The sequence below is a fragment of the Nicotiana attenuata genome, unplaced genomic scaffold (assembly GCF_001879085.1).
Source record: "Nicotiana attenuata strain UT unplaced genomic scaffold, NIATTr2, whole genome shotgun sequence".
NCBI lineage: Eukaryota > Viridiplantae > Streptophyta > Magnoliopsida > Solanales > Solanaceae > Nicotiana > Nicotiana attenuata.
In genome coordinates this window covers 171193-194898 of record NW_017670584.1, presented here as the reverse complement: position 1 = coordinate 194898, position 23706 = coordinate 171193, and the positions used below count along the sequence as shown (strand labels likewise).

Sequence of the window (23706 nt, the reverse complement as noted above, 5' to 3'; positions counted from 1 at the left end):
TAGCTGATATACCCTCCTTTGATTTGCGTGTTTTATCCCCAAAATCACCCAAAAAGCAAAGCAAATCTCCACATGCAATTGTAGAGACTACTCATAGTTCCTCTCCCCGACAAATCAGAGCCGAGATGAAAACCAAACAAAAACACGATGTAGATGCCGGAGAAACTTCTAAACCAGTCAAACAAGTCAAACGAAAAGGAAAAGAGATTTCTGTAGATAATGACTTTGTAGAAGAGGCCCCTAATCTTCTATCGGGAAAGAAAGCAAAGGTCTCTCCTGTTTCGAAAAATTTAAATATGAAGAAACATTAAAAAAAACACCCTAAAATTGTTCGGAACCAATCATTTGCGAAGGCAAACATTTATTAGTTTCGTTTCTAATTTTTTTTGTTTGGTTTAGGATGGTAAAATCTGTGTTTTAGACAAGTATAGATTAATTGTATTAATTTTGTAGATTATTTGTAGTTGTGATGTTCTGCCTTTATAGTGTTTTAGACAAGTGTAGATTAATTGTAGTTTTTTTATAGTTATAATGTTAGGTAATTTGTACTATTTGAAGCAGAATTGTAGTTATATTTCGTTGCTTTGTTTTTTGTAGAAAATGCTTTAAATTGTATATATTATGTAATAATTTGTAGGTATGTTGTTAAATCTATGTTCTACGTAATTTAGACAAATGTAGATTAATTGTCTTAATTTTGAAGATTATTTGTAGTTGTGATGTTCTGCTTTTATATTTTAAGATATTTTGTAGTTTTTTTGTAGTTATATTATTAGGTAACTTGTACTATTTGAAGAAGAATTGTAATTATCTTTTGTTGCTGCCTTTTTGTAGAAAATGTTTTGAATTGTAGATATTATGTAAGTATTTGTAGTTATGTTGTAGATAAGATGTAGATGAATTTATCCTTTTTATGCATTTTATTAATGTGAATTAATTTATTATTTGTGCAGAATGGACAGTTTTTTGCCCCACATAATGTTGATTATGGGGTGCTTAGATTCCACACTTTGTGTGATCCTAGCATTCCTAGCAAGATTAACGATCTTCTATCCTCAAATGGTTTGAATCTTTTCAAAAAGACGTGTTTTGGATACTTACTGTCTCTTCCCACCATATGCATGCAAAAGCAAGACATTCATCTTCTGATGAAGTATGAATTAAAAAAATCCAATGAATCATATTTTTCTGTACAGTTAAAGGGTGAAACATTAAATTTTGGATTGCGTGAGTTTGTATTAATTACTGGTCTAAGATGTGTTACCTAGATTACTGATTTTGGTTATACTCCCACTTATGTTAGCAAAATTATGAACAGTTATTTTCCTAACAAATTAAGAGTGGAGAAGTCTTATTTGAAACAGATAGTAACCACTAGATCTTGGGTAAACGATGAGGATGCGGTGAAGTTGTGCATCCTTTATCTTTTAGAATTTTTCATTTGTCCTTCGGACAAAGATCGTATTTCTTTTGTAGATCACTTTAGGTTTTATTTGGTAGAATCTGGGCAGTATGAGTCATACCCATGGGGTATTAAATCTTTCACCCAGATGATGGAATCTGTTAGGCACAGACTAAATTCGTATGTACATTCTTATCTCATACGGGGATGCTCACTAGCATTGCAAGTATGGCTTTATGAGTGTTGCTCTACTGTTAGCACTGATCTAGCTACGAGGTGTTCTAACTCAATACCTCGCATACTAAGATGGTCAGCTACTGAGAGGCAAATTTGGTTAGCTGCCTTTGAAGAGGAGATGATAAAGCCTGAGTGGATAAAGGTATAGTTTCTTTTATTACGATTATGCTTTTATCTTCAACATATCTACAATGTATTCTACATTTTCTACCTTGATCAAACTAATTTATTTTTCGTCTTTCAGTTTACCAATATAGTTGAATCTGGAGAAGAGATTGCAGTGCTGATTTTGCCCGACAAAATTGAGTACAAAGTTAAAGAAGGTGAACAAATATCTGAGGTTCCCAATGCTGATCCTCCTACGTTGGAACCCAAACAAACAGATGGAGAAGAGGACAAGGAGTATATTGCTGAGAAGATCAGTAAATTAGAAAAAGAAATTGAGCAGGTAATACATATAAACTACAATATATATACATTTTATCTACAATATATCTACATTCCATAAACTGTCTACCAAATATCTACAAATTTGTAAATTCTGATATATATCTTTATATAATTGCATATATTTTTGCATTGTATGTTAGGACATATTATGAAGTTAACAACTTACTATATTGTAACTTGTAGGTTGATAGAAAGCTTGAAGATTTTAGGAAAGTTGTCTTTGTAGAACTCGATAGCCTTCGAGTGTTTATAAATGATTTTGTGCAGTCTGTCTTGCAAATGATAAACATTAGAAATGTGCAAGATGATGCAAAGGTAAGATCTGCCTTTTATTTTTATAGCAGTTATATTTTAGACAATGAAAAACTATATAACAACTAACATAAAACATTCAGTTTGCTGGCAGCTCAACAAAAAATAATGACCAACAAAAAGACCTGAACAATTAACATTTTCAGTTCAATATTGGGGAAGAAGTGCAGGAAAGCACCAGCAAAAGAGGTAACTACAAAATACCTACAAAATATCTACATATTGTGACAGTATATAATTAACATATCTACACTTATCCACAAAATATCTACAATTTGTTGGCACACATATGCTACACCTTTCAAGCCACAATTATCCAGTATTATTTACCATTTTGAATTATAAAATAGAACATGTTGAAGGTGCAGTTGGTCAAGAAAATCTTCCAGCACATGGTGATTTATATACACATTTTCAAGTTGCAGCTGATGAAGACAAAGCAGGTATCATATTGTTACTCAGAGATATTTGCTTGTTATTTATAAATATTAAAATTCTTGTTAAAATTGATATGAATTGTGTTACAGTTACGGAAGATATCAATGCACAATCCCCAATTCACAGAGTGACATTAGCAGCTCAGTCAGAACAGGTCATTGAGGAACATGACAATGAAGGTGCAGATGCACAGTATGTGAATCTAGGTGATTCAGAAGGATTAGGAGTTGAGAAGAATGGGGTCACACTAGATGATTTTGAGTTGCCCGACAACTTATCCCAGTTGGTTATGTTTGGCGATCCCATACAAGATGATGCAACACCTATGCATCCGGGAAGAACAAGGCAGTCGGGAAAGCATGCCCGATTACCATTTATCCCTCTATACAGTTCTGGGGACAGCAGCTCAGTTGGACCTAAAATTTTCTACCTCAAGCGCCTTTTACTACTGTTATTCGTGAAAATGTAGATCTGGATGTTTTAGAAAACTTCAACAAGTAGTTATACCAGTCTAGCAACAAAGGTTCAAAGAGGTATGAACGCATAATTTGACACTTTCATTTCAGCATTTATCTTTTACATATCTAATTCAATCTACAATTTTTTGTTGACATTTATTTGTTGTTACAGGAGGAAGGCTCCGTTTTCCATAAAAGATAACCAAATTAAGCCTTGGTTAGACCTTGGAGTAAAAAAGGTTGATAAGAAGGAATGGTTCTATTCCCTGGCTCACCCCGGACAAGTCCTCAATGACTCAGTAAGTATCATGGAGTCTATTCCCAAGATATGATTTGTAGATATTTTGTCTTCTGTTTTGTAGATAATATATGAAGATGACTTGTAGTATAAAGTGTAGATATAATGTAGACATGATTGTATATGTTGTCTTTCTTGTATGTAGTGTAATTAATTTTTAGGTTTCATGTTATGTATCATATTTGAAGATTATTTATAGTATAAATTCTATATGTATTTTGTGGACATAATGGTTTTATTGCTGTATTTACTGTTTGTAGTGTAATTGTAGTTATTTTGTAGATTATGTTGAATATTACATATAGAATTGTAGTCTAAAATGTAGATATAATGTAGACATTATTGTAGCTGCTGTGTTAGGTGTTTGCCCAGCAACTGTAGGTAAATTGTAGTTATTTTTAGATTAGGTACTTAAACTGTAGGTAAATTATATATTTACTGTAGGTAAATTGTAGGTAAATTTATTTAAATTGTAGAGTTGTTTTTAGACATAATTGTAGATATTTTTTGTTTCTCTTTTTGTAGTTAATTGTAGTCATAATGTAGGTTTCATGTAGATTATTTGAAATTGAGTTGCTGCTTATATGCCAACTATTTTTTGGGTGCAGCACATTAATGTAATAATGTATTACTTGAGAAAAAGAGGCAAGTATGGCCCAATAACAAGACCAGGTTTACCACAACTGATCGTGTGTTCAAGACCAGGATAGAACAAATTTATGAAAAGTTCATAAATTCACCTCCACAAGAGAAGTATTCGGTTGTTAAACCCCAAGATGTTGCAGAATATATTTTGGGCTATAGACTACTTGCCAATGTTGCATGGGATGAAGTTGACTATGTCATCATGCCTGTCAATATTTAAAAAAAAAATTCATTGGGTGTTGGTCATTTTCGACATTGCAGACATGCAACTTTATGCGTATGATTCCATGGTCTCTTCACACAACCATCATGTTGTTGAATCCTGTGTCGAAAATTTTTCTGTTATTATCCCTTTGTATTTGTCATGCACTGGTTTCTATGGGAAGCGTAAGGACATTAACTTCATGAATACAAAGGCATACATCGGGAAACCTGTTACCGACCCTCTTAACATCCAGTGGATGGTTGCAGAGATTCCACAGCAAAAAGAAGGGTCACTGTAAAGATCTATTCTATCTTTCTATGCATTTAATTCTTTTTTTATTTCTAATTATTTGGTAAATATTTAAAAAAAAAAATTGTTTCTGCAGCGATTGTGGTGTATTTGTTGCTGCATTTGCTGAGTATGTTAGCCTTGGAGATTTGTCAATTCCCGCAGAAGATCTTTCTGATATTGACCAACATCGTAGACGCTATGGAGCGCTCCCATGGGACTATGCTACAAAGAAGCAGGAAGATGGGTCAATCAGTGAAAGTGAGGTTACAGACAGACTAGCAAGGAGGAAGGGTGCACCTGCATTGAATGAGAAAATAAGAGTCCAGAGAAAGAAGAAGTAGTGTCATGTCTATGTAATTTAGTTGATGCTAGTTTGTAGGAGAAGTATAGTACACAACTTTCTGAACATTTCTTTTGTGTTTTTATTATAGCAGACCTTTTGTTTTGTTAATTTCTATCCAGTTTAGTAGTTCACTTGAAAATAACTTGGTGGTTTCATCTCCGGTTGTTTAATATTTACAGCACTTGTTCTTCATTATCTTAAAAGTAGTTATTATGTTGTTAGAATACAATTTAACTACAAAAAACTTCAAACTATCTATAATCTGGAAACACTGAATGTTGAGATTGTAGATAATTTTATAGCTGAATATGTATATAATTTGTAGGGAATACCTCCAGTTGTATTTACTTTCTGTATATAACTGTCAGTTCAAGTTACATTAATTTTTTTTAAATTATAGTTATATTGTAGATAATAAATATTAATTGCTATGTACAGAATGTAAAAAATGGAGGTAGATGATTGAAACAATAAAGAAGCACATTTTAACAAACACAGAAACAAATTGAAGTTAACTACATTATGATCTTTCAAAACTTAAAGGATTACACACATAATTCTGTTAACTTGAACACACTAACAATTATTTTGAAATACTATTCTAACTACATGATATTTATTTCTTTTTGGGTGCATTCTTGCAAGATCCTTTGTTATGCCATTCACCTCCACAGTTGCCACATGACACCTTGTACTTCTTTGACTTTAGTTCATCATATGTTTTATATCTTTCCTTTTGAGGTCTTCCTGACTGCTTTTTCTCTCCCGTAGGTGGTTTTACTACTTCATCAGATATATGTTGTGGCACATTTCATTTGCTTTCATCAGGAAGGGGATTTACTGGTATTTCATATGTACGCAGCTCTGATGGTAAGCAATCCCCACTTCCAACCAAGAGGTTGTGAGTTCGAGTCTCCCCAAGAGCAAGGTGGGAAGTTCTTGGAGGGAAGGATGCCGGAGGTCTATTTGGAAACAGCCTCTCTACCCCAGGGTAGGGGTAAGGTCTGCGTACCCACTATTCTCCCCAGACCCCACTAAGTGGGATTCATACTGGGTTGTTGTTTGCATATGTACGCAGCAGGCTCTCCCTTGTGTAATACGGAGAGCAGTAGTTTTCATAAGTTTCATTCCTGTGCCTTAAAGCTGCCAAAGCATGCGGACATGGAAGTTCATCAAGTTGGAACTGGCCACAACTACATTTCTTGCTTTCAAGACACACAATGTACCGCTTCACACCATCTATCACAGTATGAATATGATCCGTTAAATCCCTCACCTACAATTACATAACAAACAGAAAGAAAAATATTTACAATCATAAAAATAGATTATCTACGATTTATCTACAAGATATCTACAATTATATCTACAAATTATCTACAATCTACAAATTAACTACAATTTGTCTATAATTTATCTACAATCTGGAAATAATGTGTAATAACTAATTATTTTTCTGCACCAAATAAACAGATCTTACCCTAAGTTTCTGAGATAATGTACTGTTTTTCTTCAATTCTTTGTTGAATTTGTACCCAAGGTATATGAAAGTACCCTTTGCCTTCAATAACTTCTCTTTCGTCCAACGTTCAGGAAGTGTCCTCATATACTCTAATAGTCAAATATTGGCAGCTCTCTTGCCTCTTTTGTTACAGCATTCAACGACTCGGCAATGTTTGATGTCATAGTCCAAGTTCTATTCACCATTGCATGTACTCTTGATCATCTATGATAGCCAATATCATAGAGGTATGATTTAACACGTGGGTCTATCTCTTCAATCTTCGACATCCTTTCATTAAATTCATTGAGAGTGTATGACCCTGATGTAGCAAAGTACAATTCATTTAATTGTAGATGACCCTTCTTGAACTTTGCCCTTATATTTGTCCAAATATGCCACACGCAAGAATAGTGTGGCACGCCCGGATAGACAATTGATGTTGCCTTCAGGATACTCTCATTCCTATCTGAAACAACACACATTGAAGTTCTTTCACCATATGCTTCCTTGAATTGCTCAAAAAACCACTTTCACGATGCGTTGTTTTCCGAATCAACCACAGAATATGCCAAAGGCAATATTGTACCTACATTATTAGTAAAAAAATAATTAACTGGCAGCTTTGGAAATGCATATAAAAACACGAATACATATAAACTACAATATATCTAAGAGTACTTACAATGTATCTACAATTTATAAACTGCCTACAAAATAACTACAATTTTACCTGTTACATCCATTGTGCTTGCTGTCAGAATAATCCCCATGTAGGCTGTCTTTAAGAATGTCCCATCAACCACTACTACTGGTCTACAATATTTCCAACCACTTATTGATGTAGAAAGAGCAACAAATGCATATAAGAAGCATTCATCTGTTGTCTTCTTCAATTTAACAACTGAACCAGGATACGTCTTCTCAAGAATATAAAAATATTTTGGTAATTTGTTGTAGGATCAGCCAGATGACCTCTCAATAACTGTAAAGCCTTTTCCTTTGCCCTCAATGCTTGCATGTAGCTTAAGTTCACTCCGTGTTGTGACAACATGTCAGTTTGTATGTCCTTTGGTGTGTAAACTGTCTTAGGATCACAATACTTTGGCATGACCATGCTACCAACTACAACTGCAGCTCGTTTGCGCTGTATGAATGTATCGTCCATTAAGCTGCATGTGTGTTGTCGGTTGAAACTCCTGATCTTGAACATTGCAGAATTATTAATTGATGTTGCCTTGAAGTGCCAATTACAGTTTTCTGCAACGCATATAAGCAGGAGCTACAAAAAATACATTTATAATACAGGTTATCAAGCAATTGATTCATTCAAGCAATTGATTCATTCAAGCAAGCTTCATCTACATATCACAAGGAAAATACTGTTTATAATGATCTTTTCACCATTAATATCTTCATACCTTCTGTTGCTAGATCTTTTAACCCTGAATTGGAACTTGTGCATGACAGAAGAGTTCCTCATTGCAGTTGCAATTGTTTGTTTGTCTTGATATACTTGTCCTTCTTCGATAACACTTTGTGTACCTTCAGTTATAATTTTACTTTTATATTCCTCTATGATGGGAGAGGCTGGCATATCAAGTAACTGTATTGTCCCAGACGAACCTGCATGAAAATAAAGATAAATAGTTTCATTACAATTTTGTAGAATCTTTGTAGACAAATTGTAGATGAATAGAAAATTTTGTAGTCAACTTTTTTTTCAACATGGATTGTAGCTTAATTGTATTATAAATGTAGTAATTTTGTTGATAAGCATCAAAACAATATTGCTTTATAGATCATAAAACTGATTTGTAGTTTATTTGTAGATAAATGTAGGAATTTTGTAGATATTATCGTAAAACCAGACTTTCATAGAATTTGAAACATAACAAACCTGCACTTGTGTTCTCATTTGTAATAGCCAATTCCATATTGAAATCTCGTACACTTATGAGTAACGGATACGATCCTAAGTTTTTATTCTCCTTTTTTGTCTCCATATACACACTTATCCCCATATTGTTCCTAATCTCCATTGGAGGACAATTCTCATTCACAATATATTTGATTTCTACAATTTTTTCCGAAGTATCAATCATTAATTGCTCTGCAATTGTAGAAATCAACATACTGTAACTTGCATCCTCATCGAGTACAATGCCATCAACTTGAAAATCTCTAAATCTGCCATAGCTATCCCAATTGCCATTAAAATGTAGCATGATTGGGATTTTGGACATGATTGCGTGTCGTCGCTGATGAATTGCTAAATTTTTGGTCGCTTTTTTTATATTTTGGATTAAGAAAAAAAAAGAAGAACAGAGATTTGCAGAACGACGAATTGAGATTTTGAATTGTAGCGATTCTGAGAATATCGAAGAACAGAATTTGATTAAAAATTGAAGATAAAGGATTTCCGTGATATGCTTTGATCTGATTTACGCTAAATCTTTATAGAATATTCTGTTCCTAAATTTAAGCTCGACAAATTAGGAAGATTCAACTACAATTAATGAGCGTTTAATGATTGGTACAATAAATGTAGACAAAATATGGACAGGGCGGGTAACATACAAACTGTGCACATTTTTGGTAATAAGGTTTCATATATGGTATACTGAAAGAAAAAATCTCTTTTTTTTAAACATATTTAGCCCGAAAACGAAGAAATATACCGTTGAAACAAATAATTATTGGATCTACAAAAAAATACAAAGCTAAGACAAATATGCACTTTATTTAGATGAAACAAGAAGAAATACTAATTTGGAGCAAATAAATTATTTCATATGACTACGTGAAAATATGAAAATACCCCATTTAGAAGCTGATTTTTTGTTATTTTTTAGTCTCACCTGCCTAAAAGAATATATATAGGACAAAGTAGGCTTATGGGCAAGTCCCATCATGGTGCAATGGTGTGGGGCGTCATAGATTGTTACCTCGTGGCCAACTCGAAGGGGCTGAAGTTCGACGCAAAGCTTTTTGGTTGTTAAGTTATAGCAGGACTGAGCAACACCCAACAACAGCGTAAGTCCTTCTGGTTTGCATTAAAGTGGCTTAAGTAGCCCTCAAGGAGTTCGTTTATTCTCTACGTCTGAGTTTTCAAAGATATGACGACCTACGACATCTAATGGATCCCCGTTGGCAACAACCACGGTAGTTGCGGAACTACTGGGTCGGGAGAGGACAACCTCTTGTTCCCGCTCCTCTTCTTCGCTTCAGGGACGGAGGTCCTACAGTAAGTAACAGTAAGCATAAGCAAGTTGACTGAAGGGGACCAGCACATCTACTCCTCCACCGAAGTGCCGTTCTAACATATAAATGAAGGTGTCCGCTATATAAATTCTCACTATCTATGTCGTTCATATGAGTTCATTCCAAATCTTAATATATGTCTTCAAGTTTTGTACAAACTATATATTTCCTCTGTTCCATTTCATATAGCAAACTTTCCTTTAGTATGTTCAAATAGCAATACATATACATACGGGATGCGTCTCCAACACCCGATGTAAAATTTTTCTACAAAGTATATAGTACTCATCTGTTCCATTTAATATAATACTCTTTCCTTTACTATGTTTAAAAAAGAATGACACCTTTCAATAATTGGAAACTTGTTATCGGTTAAACTTTACGTGCCATAGAGAGAGACAAAGAGAGTGTGTGTAAGGGGGCAGTAAAAGAAAAAGAGAATACCCTGATACGTCCATAATAATACCACTTAACTTCCACAAACACTTTAATGTTCCACAAACAAAAATATAAAAATACTTCAAACAGATAGCTATAATTATTCTTGATTTGTTTTAGCCTCTGCGTTTTAGACACGATAACGTAAGTAACATGCCTCTACTGTAATACATTATCAGCTATACTTCTCATTGGGGAACTCCAAGCTGCACCTATATCTGGATTTGTACACTCATGACCTTGTTACAAAGGAGGTAACTTTTGGTTTCTGCAATCTTCCTCGCGCTAGAATTTGCATTCGAGACTGTAGAGATAGAAGATGGTGTCATTGCAACTGATGGTATAGTTTCTCTAGGCAAATCGCACAATGATTTCACTGAAGAAGACTTTCTCATTTAAAGCGAGCTCTTGCACGTCCCGCTAAATTGGAGATGCATTACCTTTTCAGCACCGACGGACCGTGGAGAGCAATGTTCAGATTGAGCCATCTCCTCTTCATCTGCAAAGACATGAATACCTAGTTGCATCAAAACCAGTAATAATAAGCCAATCACATTAGTCGGAATGAGTACATAGTGAGAACAATAAGACGGACCTCTGAATGTTTCTTGACCACTAGAAATGGACCGTGCATCCTGCAACCTTCAGTAAGCAGAGCAGAAGTAACTGATACCAAAATTAGATTTTGGTTAAAGAGAAGTGAAATAAGACAAGTTTTAGACGTAGAGAGTATCACCTTATATACATTTCAATTTCTATTGATAAATTTATGGGCATATGATAATACTGCATTCCCTGAATCCATTTGCTATTTCAAAGTAATACTCCCTCGGTTTCATTTTGTTTGTTATAGTTTGACTTGGCATAAAGTTTAATAAAAAAATGTAGACTTTTAAAACTTGTCTTAAACATTACGTAATATTTGTGGCTATAAAAACTTCTCATTAAGTAAATAATGAAATGTGACTAATAAAAAATAGTGCCAAGCAAAGTGGAATGGAGGGAGCTTAATCATCACAAGTGACAATATGTCGATAGAACTTTTCATGACCTACTTTCATGTACACACAAAGATCAACATAATTCATCAGTTATAAATAGCTAAGCAGTTGGTAAATTTGCAGTGTGAACTATAGTTTCAGATGAAAAACAGATGCATTATATTTAACTACTCCATATATACATGTGGTTAAGGGATAAACTGCAATTATTCAAGAAAAATTACAGCTTGACTAAATCCCAAAGGAAAGAAATAGTCTAACTGACACATTCAAATGCAAATAAATTTTTCATTTTCTCATTATTTTTCCAGTCTAAGAAATAGGAGCACCATTTTCTTAACAAGAAAAAGTTAAAGTTTTACCTGTACTTTGTTGTGCTTTCCATCTTTTGTCCCTTAACCTTTTTCACCTTTTTACTGAATGTACGTCACTGAAAATTGCCAGCACTTCCAAAACCCTGCTTATTATGTTGTTACAAAGGAGCTAACTTTTGGTTTCTGCACTATTCGTCGCACTAGAATTTGCATTTGGGATGGTAGATGAATCGGAAGGTGTCATAGCAGCTCATGATCTAGTTTCACTAGGCAAATGTCAAAATGATTTAACTGATGAAAATGACTTCTCATAAGATGAAGTAACCTTTTCCGCACCAGTGGACTGTGGAGATGTATGTTTACTGTTTAGAGTGATCAATCTCCTCTTCATCTGCCAAAGGCATGAATATTTAATTGCATCAGAACCAGTAATGACAGGCCAATCACATTCGTCAGAAGTATTTAAATGAATAAGAAGCAATCTCAATCGTAATGAAACCAAAATCTCAAAAAAAAAAAAAAAAATTAAGTGTACTATATATCAACTGTAAGAGAAAAACCATCTTAAGCTTTTCACCTCACTTGAGGTCAGAAGTATTTAGATGATCCTGCAGATTTTGGCATGCTTCCTCAATTTTGGGTAGTCCACTACATGCTATAGATTTAAGTGAACCACCTAATAATAAGCAGAGAAACATGTAATTTACTATAAAATTGAATACGTGAAACATCTAGTGAATCAATTGCTTGCAGCAAGGTCCGGAACAGAAGGAAAAAGTTTAGAACTAAAGCAATGTTCTTATTACCATATTCTTTCAGCTTTCGCAATTCTGTTGATGTGAGTTCTTTTGCAGAGGTAAAAGGAAATTGCGTCATAGTGATAGGCAAAGCTGAATAAATCAAGTGAAATAAATATCACATCTTATTTTCCAAGGGAAACTGTGGTATCATGTTAAGCAAAGAAGGATTCTTCGCTATAACATCTATTAGTAACTCTACAGTACTTGCATCAAATGAGAAGCCCCTTTCAGTCATTTCCTTCAAAAAAGTTGTCATTTCACTAATTTTGCTAAACTTCATAAATCCTCGCACAATAACATTGTAGGTGCCATTGTTTGGCGAACAACCATTCTCATACATTTTTCTTAGCATATTTTTAGCTTCATCTAACAATCGTTCTAGACAAAACCATTTATAATTGTATTGTATGTTATCACATCGGGAAACAATCCAATTAAGGAAAGCTTCTCAAAAACAGCACGAGCTTTGTCGAGCTGACCATTTTTGCAATCCATTAATTACAACATTGTAAAATTCAATATCAGTATCTTCTCTCTGTATTTCCAACTTATGAAATACCGACATAGCTTTCTCGACAAGTCCATTCTGAAAATAACCACGAAGCAAAATGAGATTAGTGCAAAAATTAGGTTTGAGCCCTGTAGATTGCATCTCAACAAAAACTTTTTGCGCAAAGTCAATTCTTCCAACATCAAATAGACCTTTCAAAATGATACTGTAGGTGAAAATGTCGGATCTCAATCCATTTCGAGAAATTTCATGAAATAAAGCCATGGCCTCATCCAATTTATTGTTCTTACAATATCCATTTATTAATGTGCTATAGCTAACAATGTCAAACTTAATGCTCTTATCTATCATCGAATCAAAAATTCTCCTTGCTCTACCCATTTGGCCGCGCAAGCAATATCCATATATTATCACATTGTAGGTGACTATATTTGGCTCTACAGCTTTTCCAATCATGTGTCTCATTACCTCCTCGGCATCTTTGACTTTTCCCTCTTTGCATAGTCCATCCGTCACTATGGTCAAGGTGCGCACATTTGGATAAATGTTCGAATTTACCATTTCAGAGAGCAAAGTCCTAACCTTTTCCCACTGGCCAAACTTACAGAGACCATCAATCAATGAATTATACGTGACAATGTCCGCAGGAATGCCTTTTTGTTTCATCTCATTCAAAAGATTAATTGCAGCATCCACCATTCTATCTTTGCACAAGGCATGTATAACAATGCTATAGATGTACGCATTGGGCTTAATGTTCCCTTGTTCCATTACCCTAAGCAAATCAAAAGTTTTTTTAGTATGGCCCCTTTTACTAAGCCCATTCATGACGGTCGAATACATGACTTCATTAGGCTCACAAATATTCTCTTTCACCAACTTTTTAAACAAGATAACTGCATCTTTTATCTTATTTTCCACAAAGAGTCCCCTTACTAAGGTACTAAAGCTGACAATATCAAATGAAATTCCACTCTTCAAGTAAATGGCTAACACTGAAAATCCGCAGTCAGAACGATGCATTAGGCAATAACTGTTAATCACAATATTCAAGATGAAACCATTAATTGGGACACCCAATTTCCGCATTTCTTCAAAAAGGGAAACAACAACAAAGTAATGCTTCATATTTACCATAGACTTCAATAATTTCGAGAAGTCGAAAATAGAAAGAAGAGGCTGTGTTCTTACCATTCGGTTGAAGAGACTCACAACATTATCTAAACAGTTGCCCCAAATTTACCCTTTGTCGGAATGGATGTATTGCTATGAGATGAAGAATAATCTCGAATTGAAATTGCCCAACCAATACGTGAAAATGAATCTCGTCATCTTCAATGGCTAAGGAATCTCTCTCAAATTTCCGAAAGGGAACCCTAATTTTAGGATATGGAAAGGTCACATTTTTTTATCCATAGAAAATGAGTCACATTTGCTACTTTCAAATACATATTTACCCATTTACTTTCAAATATTATTCATATTTACCTTCGTTTACTAACTGTGTTCAACACTAAAATAGGCACGTAAGGCCTACAACAATAACAACAACAACAACGTACCCAATAGTCTAGGAAGCATAGTGTGTACGCAGACCTTACTACTTTGAGAGGATAGAAAGGTTGTTTCCAATAAACTCTCGGCTCAGACACGTGGAAGGCCTACGATTAATTAAAGTATCCCCCTCTCCCCTCTTAAATCTATATCTCTGTTTTATATTTGTATCTATATATATCTATCTATATCTATACCATATTAGAAGCACAAGGATCCTTAGGCGAAATATCATTCGTCTTTTTTATCATTAAAGAATAGAGTTCACATTGGACAACATTGTCATTAACATTAGGACTTTGAAAACATCAAAATTTTACTCAAATTCTCAGCCTTTTCATTTTAACACCTATATATTGATGAAATAAGTATTAATAATAGGGAAATTTTCAAAAATTAGCCAAAACACTACAGTTACACTCACATAGCAACATTTTACAGTTTAAATCCACATAGTTTCTCTAGCACAAGATGTTTTATATACCGGGAAAAGGTCCAAAATTTGCTCGTGTGTTATTCGAAATTGCTCCATGCTGCCCTCCATTTCACTTTTAGTCCATCCATATTACCTTTACCATTAATAGAGTTTCAGCATGAAATGAATTACTTTACATGTCCAAATTTTACGAGTTTAAATTACCCCTAAATTATTGACTCTGATATATAATTACTCTAGGTGCAGCGTCATTAGGGTTTAAGAGCTTCACTAATAAGAGATCGTTTGGTAGGAGGTATAACAATAATCCTGAATATAGTGTATTAGCAATGCTAGTATTAGTAATGCTGTGATTAGTTATGCTTAGATTATTTCTTATCTACTGTATCGTTTGGTGTATTAAAAATATTGCATAATTTCTATAAAATTTTTGGTTGTTTACAAAAATACTCTCCACATTCTTTAACTTTGTACACTTTGAGAGATTTGAGGGGCAATAATATCTTCAACCATGCTTATGCCAGTTTTAAAAACCTTTGCATTGCTAATATCATAAATTTCTATGTATTAGTTATACATAGGATAATACCAAATAAGATGTATACCTAATACAAGTATTAGTTATACATAGGTCGAAAAATGCACCAAACAAGAGATTATTAGTAATGCACAAAGCTAATACTTGCATTATATTTTCTAATACCTCCTACCAAATGACCCTAAGACTTTTTACTAATTTTGGAGGGGGGGGGGGGGGGGGGGTTTTGTTTAATGTTAGACCAAAATTTTGAGGAAGACAAAGTCGCTCAATCTTGAATGGTACTAGGGCAAATTTTATCTATGTACCTTCTATACCTTTTGCTAGAGTATTAATCTTAGATAAGGGACTTATCATATATTGACTAATTTTACGCTGGTTGTCAAACTACTGCACTAGGCCACCTTATAAGCGGCGTGTGAGCAAGCTCACACATGCGGAGGTTTCCAACTATGTAGGAGCATATTAAAATCTTTCAAACAAGGTAAAAGAACCATATAATGCTCATGAGAATATGTGAATGGTAATACCTTAAATCAAGATGAAACGGCTGTTATTTTGTGTAGAGAACTTGCCATCCTAAACAGCTGCTAGTCAAAAGTACACTAAACAGAAAAAGTAGTACACTTCCAGAGGCGCATCATAGATTCAAGCATGCCAATATTTACAAGATCAAGCGCTTGATCCATTTATTTATCGTCATCACCTTCTAGTAACCTCCTTGTATGTAAGCATTTTCAGCTCATCCCTATGCTCAGTTGCAACAGCACGGACAACAACTCCGATGGACACCATCCCTATCATACCAATCGTTGATATATTGCGTCAGTAAAATAGAAATGAAGTTGAAAGAGAGCTTTGAAGCGTGAAAACTGATTCTCCTTAAGGAATATTAGATGTGTATTATTTAGGAGAAATGAGGCAGAAAAATGGCACCTTTCAGAACTTGAGTTTTTGGTGTGACTGTGATGAGCTTGTTTAGCAAACCAAGATATATTCAATATTTCACAGACAAAAAAATATCTTAAAACATGACGAAGCTACACATGGAGACATGATCATAGTTCAAAATTCAAAATTAGGACAAAAAGCAAAGAGGTATCACCTCTTTCTCTAATAATTCCAGCGATTGATTTGTTTTCCCCAGTTTCCAAAACCACCAAAGGCTCCAACAATACGGTTTGTCTTCTGCATTGAAGCAAACAATCAGTTATCTCAAATTCTCACAAACAGAAGCAACATTACATAAGCGTGCATATAAATACAAAAATGTAAATTTACCCATTGCGCATCATCATAACATAGTATCATCTGTTGTGCACAACATCATCTTTCAAAATGCCAGATATTGTCGTGCTTTCGAAGACCATGTCCTTCCATACAACGCAGTTGAAGTCGAGTCATGACGTGAAAACATAAGTGGCTGCATTGCTGGATTCAGTAGTGGTAGAACAACATTCTCGAGTAAATTTCCATGAAAAATGATTGCTTGAATTCCTCCTTGCATTTTGCCACCATCTTTTTAGATTTAGACAGATTTGTTTACAATAGCAGCCTAAGGTCTTGCTCTTAAGATCATTGTGATAGTGACTATCAGGCAAGTAAAAAAATCTAACTAGATGAAAGCTATCATAATTTAAACTTAATAGTTAAAATTCATAGTCTGAAATAAAGAAACAAAACAATTACAGTTGCAAACAGATTTCTACTTCTTCAAAACAAATCAGTTCCCTCCATCTTCAAAACAAGACTTTTACCACTGAAAATGCTATTCTTGGACTTATAATGTGTACACATGAGGAAACCCGAATCGCTTACGCAAAAAATATGATTTCATAAAAGTAGAGTGGCATAACAATCAAATTATTAGAACTGATCCTCCCCAATAACCTTGCTTGGATAGCTCAAGAAATGCTATAGTTGCCATTGTTTCAACTCGCAATTCGACTAGATATGATTTATTCGCAGAGGTAAAGGAAATTGCATCATAGTGGTAACTATAGCTGAATAAATCAAGTGAAATAAATATCAGTTCTTGTTTTCCAAGTGAAATTGTGGTATCATGTTAAGCAAAGAAGGATCCTTCGCTATAGCATCTATTAGTAACTTCGCTATAGCATCTATTAGTAACTCTACTGTACTTGCATCAAATGAGAAGCCCCTTCGAGCCATTTCCTTCGAAAAAGTTATCATTTCACTAGTTTTGCCAAACTTGAGAAATCCTCGCACAATAATATTGTAAGTGACATCGTTTGGCGAATGACCATTCTCATCCATTTTTCGTAACGTATCTTTAGCTTCATCTAACAACCCTTCTACACAAAATCCACTATCATTGGGAAACAATCCAATTAAAGAAAGCTTCTCAAAAAAAGCATGAGCTTTGTCGAAATGTCCATTTTTGCACAATCCATCAATTAGCACATTATAATGTTCAATATCAATATCTTCTCTCTTTGCTTCCCGCTCATGAAATAGCAACATAGCTTTCTCAACAAGTCCATTCTGGAAATAACCACGGAGCAAAATCTGAATAGTGCATAAATCGGGCTTGAGCCCCGTAGATAGCATCTCAGCAAAGAATATTTCAGCAAAGTCAGTTCTTCCAACTTCAAATAGACCTTGCAAGATAGTACTGTATGTAACAATGTCAGGTTTCAGTCCATTTCGAGATATTTCACGAAACAGATGCATGGCCTCATCCAATTTCTTTTTCTGACAATATCCATTTATTAATATGGTATAGCTAAAAATGTTAGGCTCAATGCTCTTATCTATCATGGAATCGAAAAGTCTCCTTGCTCTGTCCATTTGACCGCGCAAGCAATATCCATCAATTATCACATTGTAGGTGACCACATCTGGCCCTACACCTTTTTCAATCATGTGTTTCATTACTTCCTCGGCATCTTCAACTTTTCCTACTTTGCATAGTCCATCTGTCACTATGGTCAAGGTGCAAACATCTGGATAAATATTAAGATTTACCATTTCAGAGAACAAAGTCCTAACCTTTTCCCACTGGCCAAGCTTACAGAAACCATCAATCAATGAACTATATGTGACAATGTCTGGAGGAATGCCTTTTTGTTTCATCTCTTCAAAAAGGCTAATAGCAGCATCTAACATCCTATCTTTGCATAGGGCATCTATAACAATGTTATAGATGTATGCATTGGGCTTAGTGCTTCCTTGTTCCATTACCCTAAGCAAATCGAAAGTTTTTTGACTATGACCCCTTTTGCTAAGCCCATTCATGACAATTGAATACATAAATTCATTAGGCTCACAAATATTCTCTCGCACCAACTTTTTGAACAAATTAACCGCATCTTTGATCTTATTTTCCGCAAAGAGTCCCCTTAGTAAGGTGTTAAAAGTGACAACATCAAATGGAATGCCATTCTTCAAGTAAATGGCTAACATTGAAAATCCACAATCAGGACGGTGCATTAGGCAATAACTGTTAATCACAATAGTCAAGATGAAACCATCGATTGGGACACCCGATTTTCGCATTTCTTCAAAAACAGAAACAACAGAAGAGTAATGCTTCATATTTACCATAGTCTTCAATAATTTTGAGAATTCGAAAACAGAAGGAAGAGGCTGAGTTCTGACCATTTGACGAAAGAGATTCAGAGCATCATTTAAACACTTGACATTCTCAATATTGCTACGAGATGAAGAATAATATCTGATTGCAATTGGCGAAGCGGAAGGTGAAATAGCAGAAAAAGAGGGAATAATACCATTGGAAGAGTAACGCAGCAGAGAAATTCTCGTCATCTGATTGCAAATGCCGAAGAGAAATTGTGTGCGCCCTAATTGAAGAAGGAGCTGAAATGCGGCAAGGGGCTGTCCAGTTAGTATTTGTTAAGTTCCCTAACTGACAGTTAGGCCCTCTTTATTTCAAGTAGAAGTTTTATTACATCCACATTTGGCTAGTCATTCTAGCTTCTGTTTACAATTTTAGTCCTCACGTGTTCCAAGTGGAAGAAGGGGTACTGTATTTGTATTTGGATTTTGCCATTTTTGGGAGTTTATGAGTGAAGAAGTAACTTACCTACTTCTCTCTTTAGTTTAATTTAGTCTTTCTTGTTCTAGTTTATATCACTAATTTTGCAGAAAATTTGTTTGGTGGGGTGTTATTTCAAGTATAAGCAATCCCAAGATTGGTTTATACTTAACCAGTCTTTATTCATATTATATTATGAATACATGTATGTATCACATTTTATAGACCCTACGTGTAATGCACATAACTCATATAATGCCTATATACAATAACATGTACTACCTATCCATGAATTCAATGCTTACCATCATGGCTAACAAGCGTTACGTTGGGACTTGAACCCCACGTCTTAAATAACTTTGTTATAGGAGCAAAAACACGGAAAGGAACCAATGCTCTCTGAAGTGTATTTGGGAGCTAGGGAATTAATGTTAATGAGTCAATCGTTTTTTTCTTAGATGCTAAGGGTTACACATTTCAGGAACCTGACATTCATACCCAAGAGTTCCATACGTTAAGAACTAGTCTTCCTTGAGTTTGGTGGTACATGAAATGCTTTAGAATCTTCCACTAGATCGAGGGGTTCGAGACTCTGTATTGATCAATAAGACTAATTCAGTGTATCGTAAGGATGCTCCATATGCTTTAGCATTTGGGAACATCGTCACATCAAGTACATCTACTCATGCTGTTGTAATTGTTTTACATCTTTTTAATTTTAATGGACACTGTAGAGAATTTTTACACCGTGTGAGATTAATTTGACCTATTCTAACCTGTTGTCTGCCTTATTTTCTCAGTTACTAGTTCCCCTTATTATGTATAGTTACATATAGTTATCTTTAATTAGGTGACCTCTTATAGGGTGTATAGAAGTAAAACTCTTTTTCAATTGATAAATTACCTATAATATGTTTATATGATACTCTTATAGTTTGACAGGTAAAGCTGCTATATAGCATTTTCAAACAGAACTTTTCAATGGATAGACACCAGTGATTTCATTTGTAAGACATCCATGGTAATTCAAGCTTACTTGGTGCTGGCCAACTGTTCGCGGAGGAGATTAGCAGCTGCAACCAAGTTGCTGAGTGCAGGCTTAACTTCAGTATACTTGTGCTTCCAGAAGCTATAGACAGGGTTACCCCAGAGGATATTTGTATCAACGACTGCAAGGATCTTGCTGATCCTGTCAGCAACTTGTTCTGTCAATGAAATCTTTGGCTAATGGATGTCATATACTCAAGGGAAATCCCAGCACCATAATTCACAAAAAGAAGCTTCTCACCTGACCTGAAGGTCGCGATGGTGATCACATCAACATCCATGTCGATAATCCAATGACCAATGGATGATGATGTCATTGAAGTTTGAATAGCATGGTTGTAAATCTGTCACAAACAAGGGCCAAGAAAATTAGAATCTTGTAAAAGAAAGAAAAATATTACTCCCTCCCATGCTTTTATTTTCCACGTTAGTCACACAAAAAAATTGGTTCAAAATATTTGTCAATTTAGAAAACAAGAAGGCTCAACTATTCTTCCCAATTCCGCCCGTACTACTCCAAGTCATTACTGACTCGTCTAAAGAAAGGATAAGAGTAATTAAATTAAAAGTCCATAATGATTACTGTTACTGGATGAATTTTTCAATTAGTGTACCAAAACCTTAAAGGGGTACCACCCCTTTAAGAGATGAATTTACTAAGCAGGATAATAATACCCCTGCTAAAGAGCCAACAAAAGAAGCTAAAAGTCTTCCAGAGATAGCTCCAGTAGATAAAAGTAGTTCTTACACTGAATCTCAGAGTAATCGTCAGATGATGCGACTAGTGATTAAACAGCCAGAAATACTAGAGGTTTGGCTGCAAACCTGAAGAATCCAAGAAAAATGAAGAAAATGACTCTTGGTGCTCTATTGGTTATTGGTATTGCGAACGAAGCTGAAGAAATAGGACTAGCCTTTCTATAGCTCAAGTTTGGTTGGGATATTTGCATTTCCCTCCCAGCTATGATTGTGAATAGAATAACAAAGGATCCTCTTTTCTTCTAAAATCCATTTGCTATGAATCAAAAAACCAGCACTTGAATAAATCATATGCTAATGAGGTGAAATGGTATGCATCTCATTAGAGGTCTTGATCAAATTGAAAATCTTGAAGTTAAATTGAAATTTTTTTGAGTATGAAAATAATGAAGTCATTAAATCAGAATAACACCAAGAAAAAAGAGTGAGAAAAACATAATTGAGAACCTCAATTTTCAATATCTTATAAAAATGGGGAGCTTCTTATCAAGATAAGTGCACCTTGAAGCTCATTTAATTCATCCTGGCACACCGAATTCATGTAAAGATGTTTAAGACGGTTCAGAGCAGAGAAAAGCCTTCTTGGTGCTCAATCAAAACATCAGGATGATACATAAGCCCAAAAGATGATACACCTATAAAATATGCATTACAATGATGTGGTGAAACAGCACTTACCCTAAACATACAGTATATCCAGTGGAGATTTTCAAGAGCAGGAATAGACTCAAAAAAATTGGCAAGCACATGATTTCCTGCCTTCCCAAAAGATGGTGTGAAGTGAAAAGAAACTTTTGCAAGAAGAGGAACATTTTTTAGATGAAGTATATGTACATTGTCTGAGAAAAAAATAACGTCAGCCTGTGAGCATCAATTTCAATGTGGTTTGAATTAAATGGTTGTTCCACCACCAAATGCTCAAGCAATGGGCAATAGGAGATTACAGAGGAAATTGTGACTTAGCTACAGGCTGATTAATGAAGACAGGTGGAGGATGTACGAAACATCTTTGAAGAGTCAAATGCCTCAACTGCAAACATGTGAAAAATGAAGAAGGCAATTCGTATGAGATACCGTTCATAGGGCAGTCGTCAAGATCAGTAATGGAGAGGATAAAATTTGTAATGGGTCCAGCAATCTTGATTGTTTTATATTCAAAACCAGTATTCTTCTGAAACAGGCAGAAGAATAAATATCAAGAGTAAAGAAGGCAGAAGGATAAAAACTGTATATAAGCATCCCCGTGAAAGGCTTCTCCTTCAATTTCTACACTTGAGAAGAATGCTACATTGTGAGGCTCAGCGATCCTGGTTGTTTTATATTCAGGTAGGCAAAGTTCTTCATTTTGTCCTAGTTCTTGCTGGGATTATTCTGGGCCAAAACGAATAAAGAGAACCAAAGAAAATAAAAAAATAAGGTTCTGTGCCAATTTGCAACAAATTCACTTTCCATGCAAATTTGCAAAATGAAAACTGAAAAACTGCCCCTCCGATACCCATTAGCTGTCTTTTAAGGTTTTTGCACATCCGTTATAAAAGACATCTAATTTCTGGGCATTTGTCTTAAGAGTAATAAATACTTCTTTTCTTTATTTTGAAAATTCAAATATCTTGGAACAAATTCAGTTTACCGAACACGTCAAAAAATCTGAACTGGAGCTAGTAGAAACAAACAAGACAAGTTGACTACTTAGATAAGAAAGGATTTTACCTTTTGAAAGGCAAATGTTACCAGCATTTTCTGCTTCCTGTGCAGTCATGTATGCTACACGACTTTTGAACAATTCACCAGCCACTGCCACTGTCGCCTTGAAATTAAGATCATGATGCTCTTCCTTTTACTTGGAACACAGGTTCACCAAGTTTTTTTCCTTTTTGTGTACATCTTCAGCTTCATCTTGTACTGATAGTGTGAATCTTCTGTAATAAAGCAGCCTAATTTAGACGTTCAAGGAGAAGCAGAACTACATGGTATAGAAGATAAGTTGCAGAAGGTACTTCATACACTACAGGGGAGATAACCTTATAAAAACATTGCAAAGTATCTTCTTCAGAAAAAAATCGCTAAGTACAACCTTTTGGTTAAAGTAGCAACTGAAAGTCTCATATTTCTAGATGTACTTCAACTAGTTTACTTGGAAGACACAAAAAAAAATGGTGCAACTAGAGATAGATAGTAGTAAAAGCTTTCCAGGCACAAAAGAAGACACTACAACAGAATGATAAAGAAAATTCCATAAATACAAAGCAGCAATGGTGTCCACAAAATATCAGTGCTTGTTGCTTGCTGATGCTTGCGATACTGAAGGACTCGTAGAAGAATAAGCAGCCAAAGACACGCTAAATAAGGCAATGACATTGACACCAAATCTCGAAAGTCAAAAGAATTTAATGTAGCAAAAACCATCTTAAGGTCTTTACCTTGTTTGATCACAGAAGTATGTAGA

General features: G+C 34.8%; 3 protein-coding genes across 3 annotated transcripts; all 3 read right to left on the bottom strand.

Annotated features, from left to right (window-relative positions):
- Positions 1-7113: 7113 nt before the first annotated feature.
- On the bottom strand, positions 7114-8826 carry LOC109241233. Its single transcript, XM_019407952.1, has 5 exons — positions 8481-8826; positions 7964-8206; positions 7556-7840; positions 7314-7484; positions 7114-7169 (listed from the first exon to the last, which is right to left on the bottom strand). The coding sequence occupies exons 1-5, from the start codon at positions 8824-8826 to the stop codon at positions 7114-7116; spliced, it is 1101 nt and encodes a 366-aa protein (XP_019263497.1).
- Positions 8827-10274: 1448 nt separating this feature from the next.
- LOC109241231 (putative pentatricopeptide repeat-containing protein At1g12700, mitochondrial) lies at positions 10275-19225 on the bottom strand. The gene is made up of 7 exons (XM_019407950.1): positions 16718-19225; positions 16542-16624; positions 15967-16233; positions 11646-11988; positions 10878-10948; positions 10723-10781; positions 10275-10586 (listed from the first exon to the last, which is right to left on the bottom strand). The coding sequence occupies exon 1, from the start codon at positions 19223-19225 to the stop codon at positions 17465-17467; it is 1761 nt and encodes a 586-aa protein (XP_019263495.1). The 3' UTR covers positions 10275-10586; positions 10723-10781; positions 10878-10948; positions 11646-11988; positions 15967-16233; positions 16542-16624; positions 16718-17464.
- Positions 12846-14036, bottom strand: LOC109241232 (putative pentatricopeptide repeat-containing protein At1g12700, mitochondrial). Its single transcript, XM_019407951.1, has one exon. It carries the CDS (start codon positions 14034-14036, stop codon positions 12846-12848), a length of 1191 nt encoding a protein of 396 aa, XP_019263496.1.
- Positions 19226-23706: the final 4481 nt, after the last annotated feature.

Excerpts from the sequence above, each read along its gene's own strand:
- LOC109241233 (XM_019407952.1), bottom strand. The coding sequence starts at position 8,826 with ATGTCCAAAATCCCAATCATGCTACATTTTAATGGCAATTGGGATAGC. Across the intron at positions 7,841-7,963 it reads TGAAAAGATCATTATAAACA|AAAACTGTAATTGGCACTTC; the intron begins GTATTTTCCTTG and ends TATGCGTTGCAG. Across the intron at positions 7,485-7,555 it reads GGCTTTACAGTTATTGAGAG|TTGTTAAATTGAAGAAGACA; the intron begins GTCATCTGGCTG and ends ATCCTGGTTCAG.
- LOC109241232 (XM_019407951.1), bottom strand. The coding sequence starts at position 14,036 with ATGAAGCATTACTTTGTTGTTGTTTCCCTTTTTGAAGAAATGCGGAAA.
- LOC109241231 (XM_019407950.1), bottom strand. The coding sequence starts at position 19,225 with ATGACGAGAATTTCTCTGCTGCGTTACTCTTCCAATGGTATTATTCCC.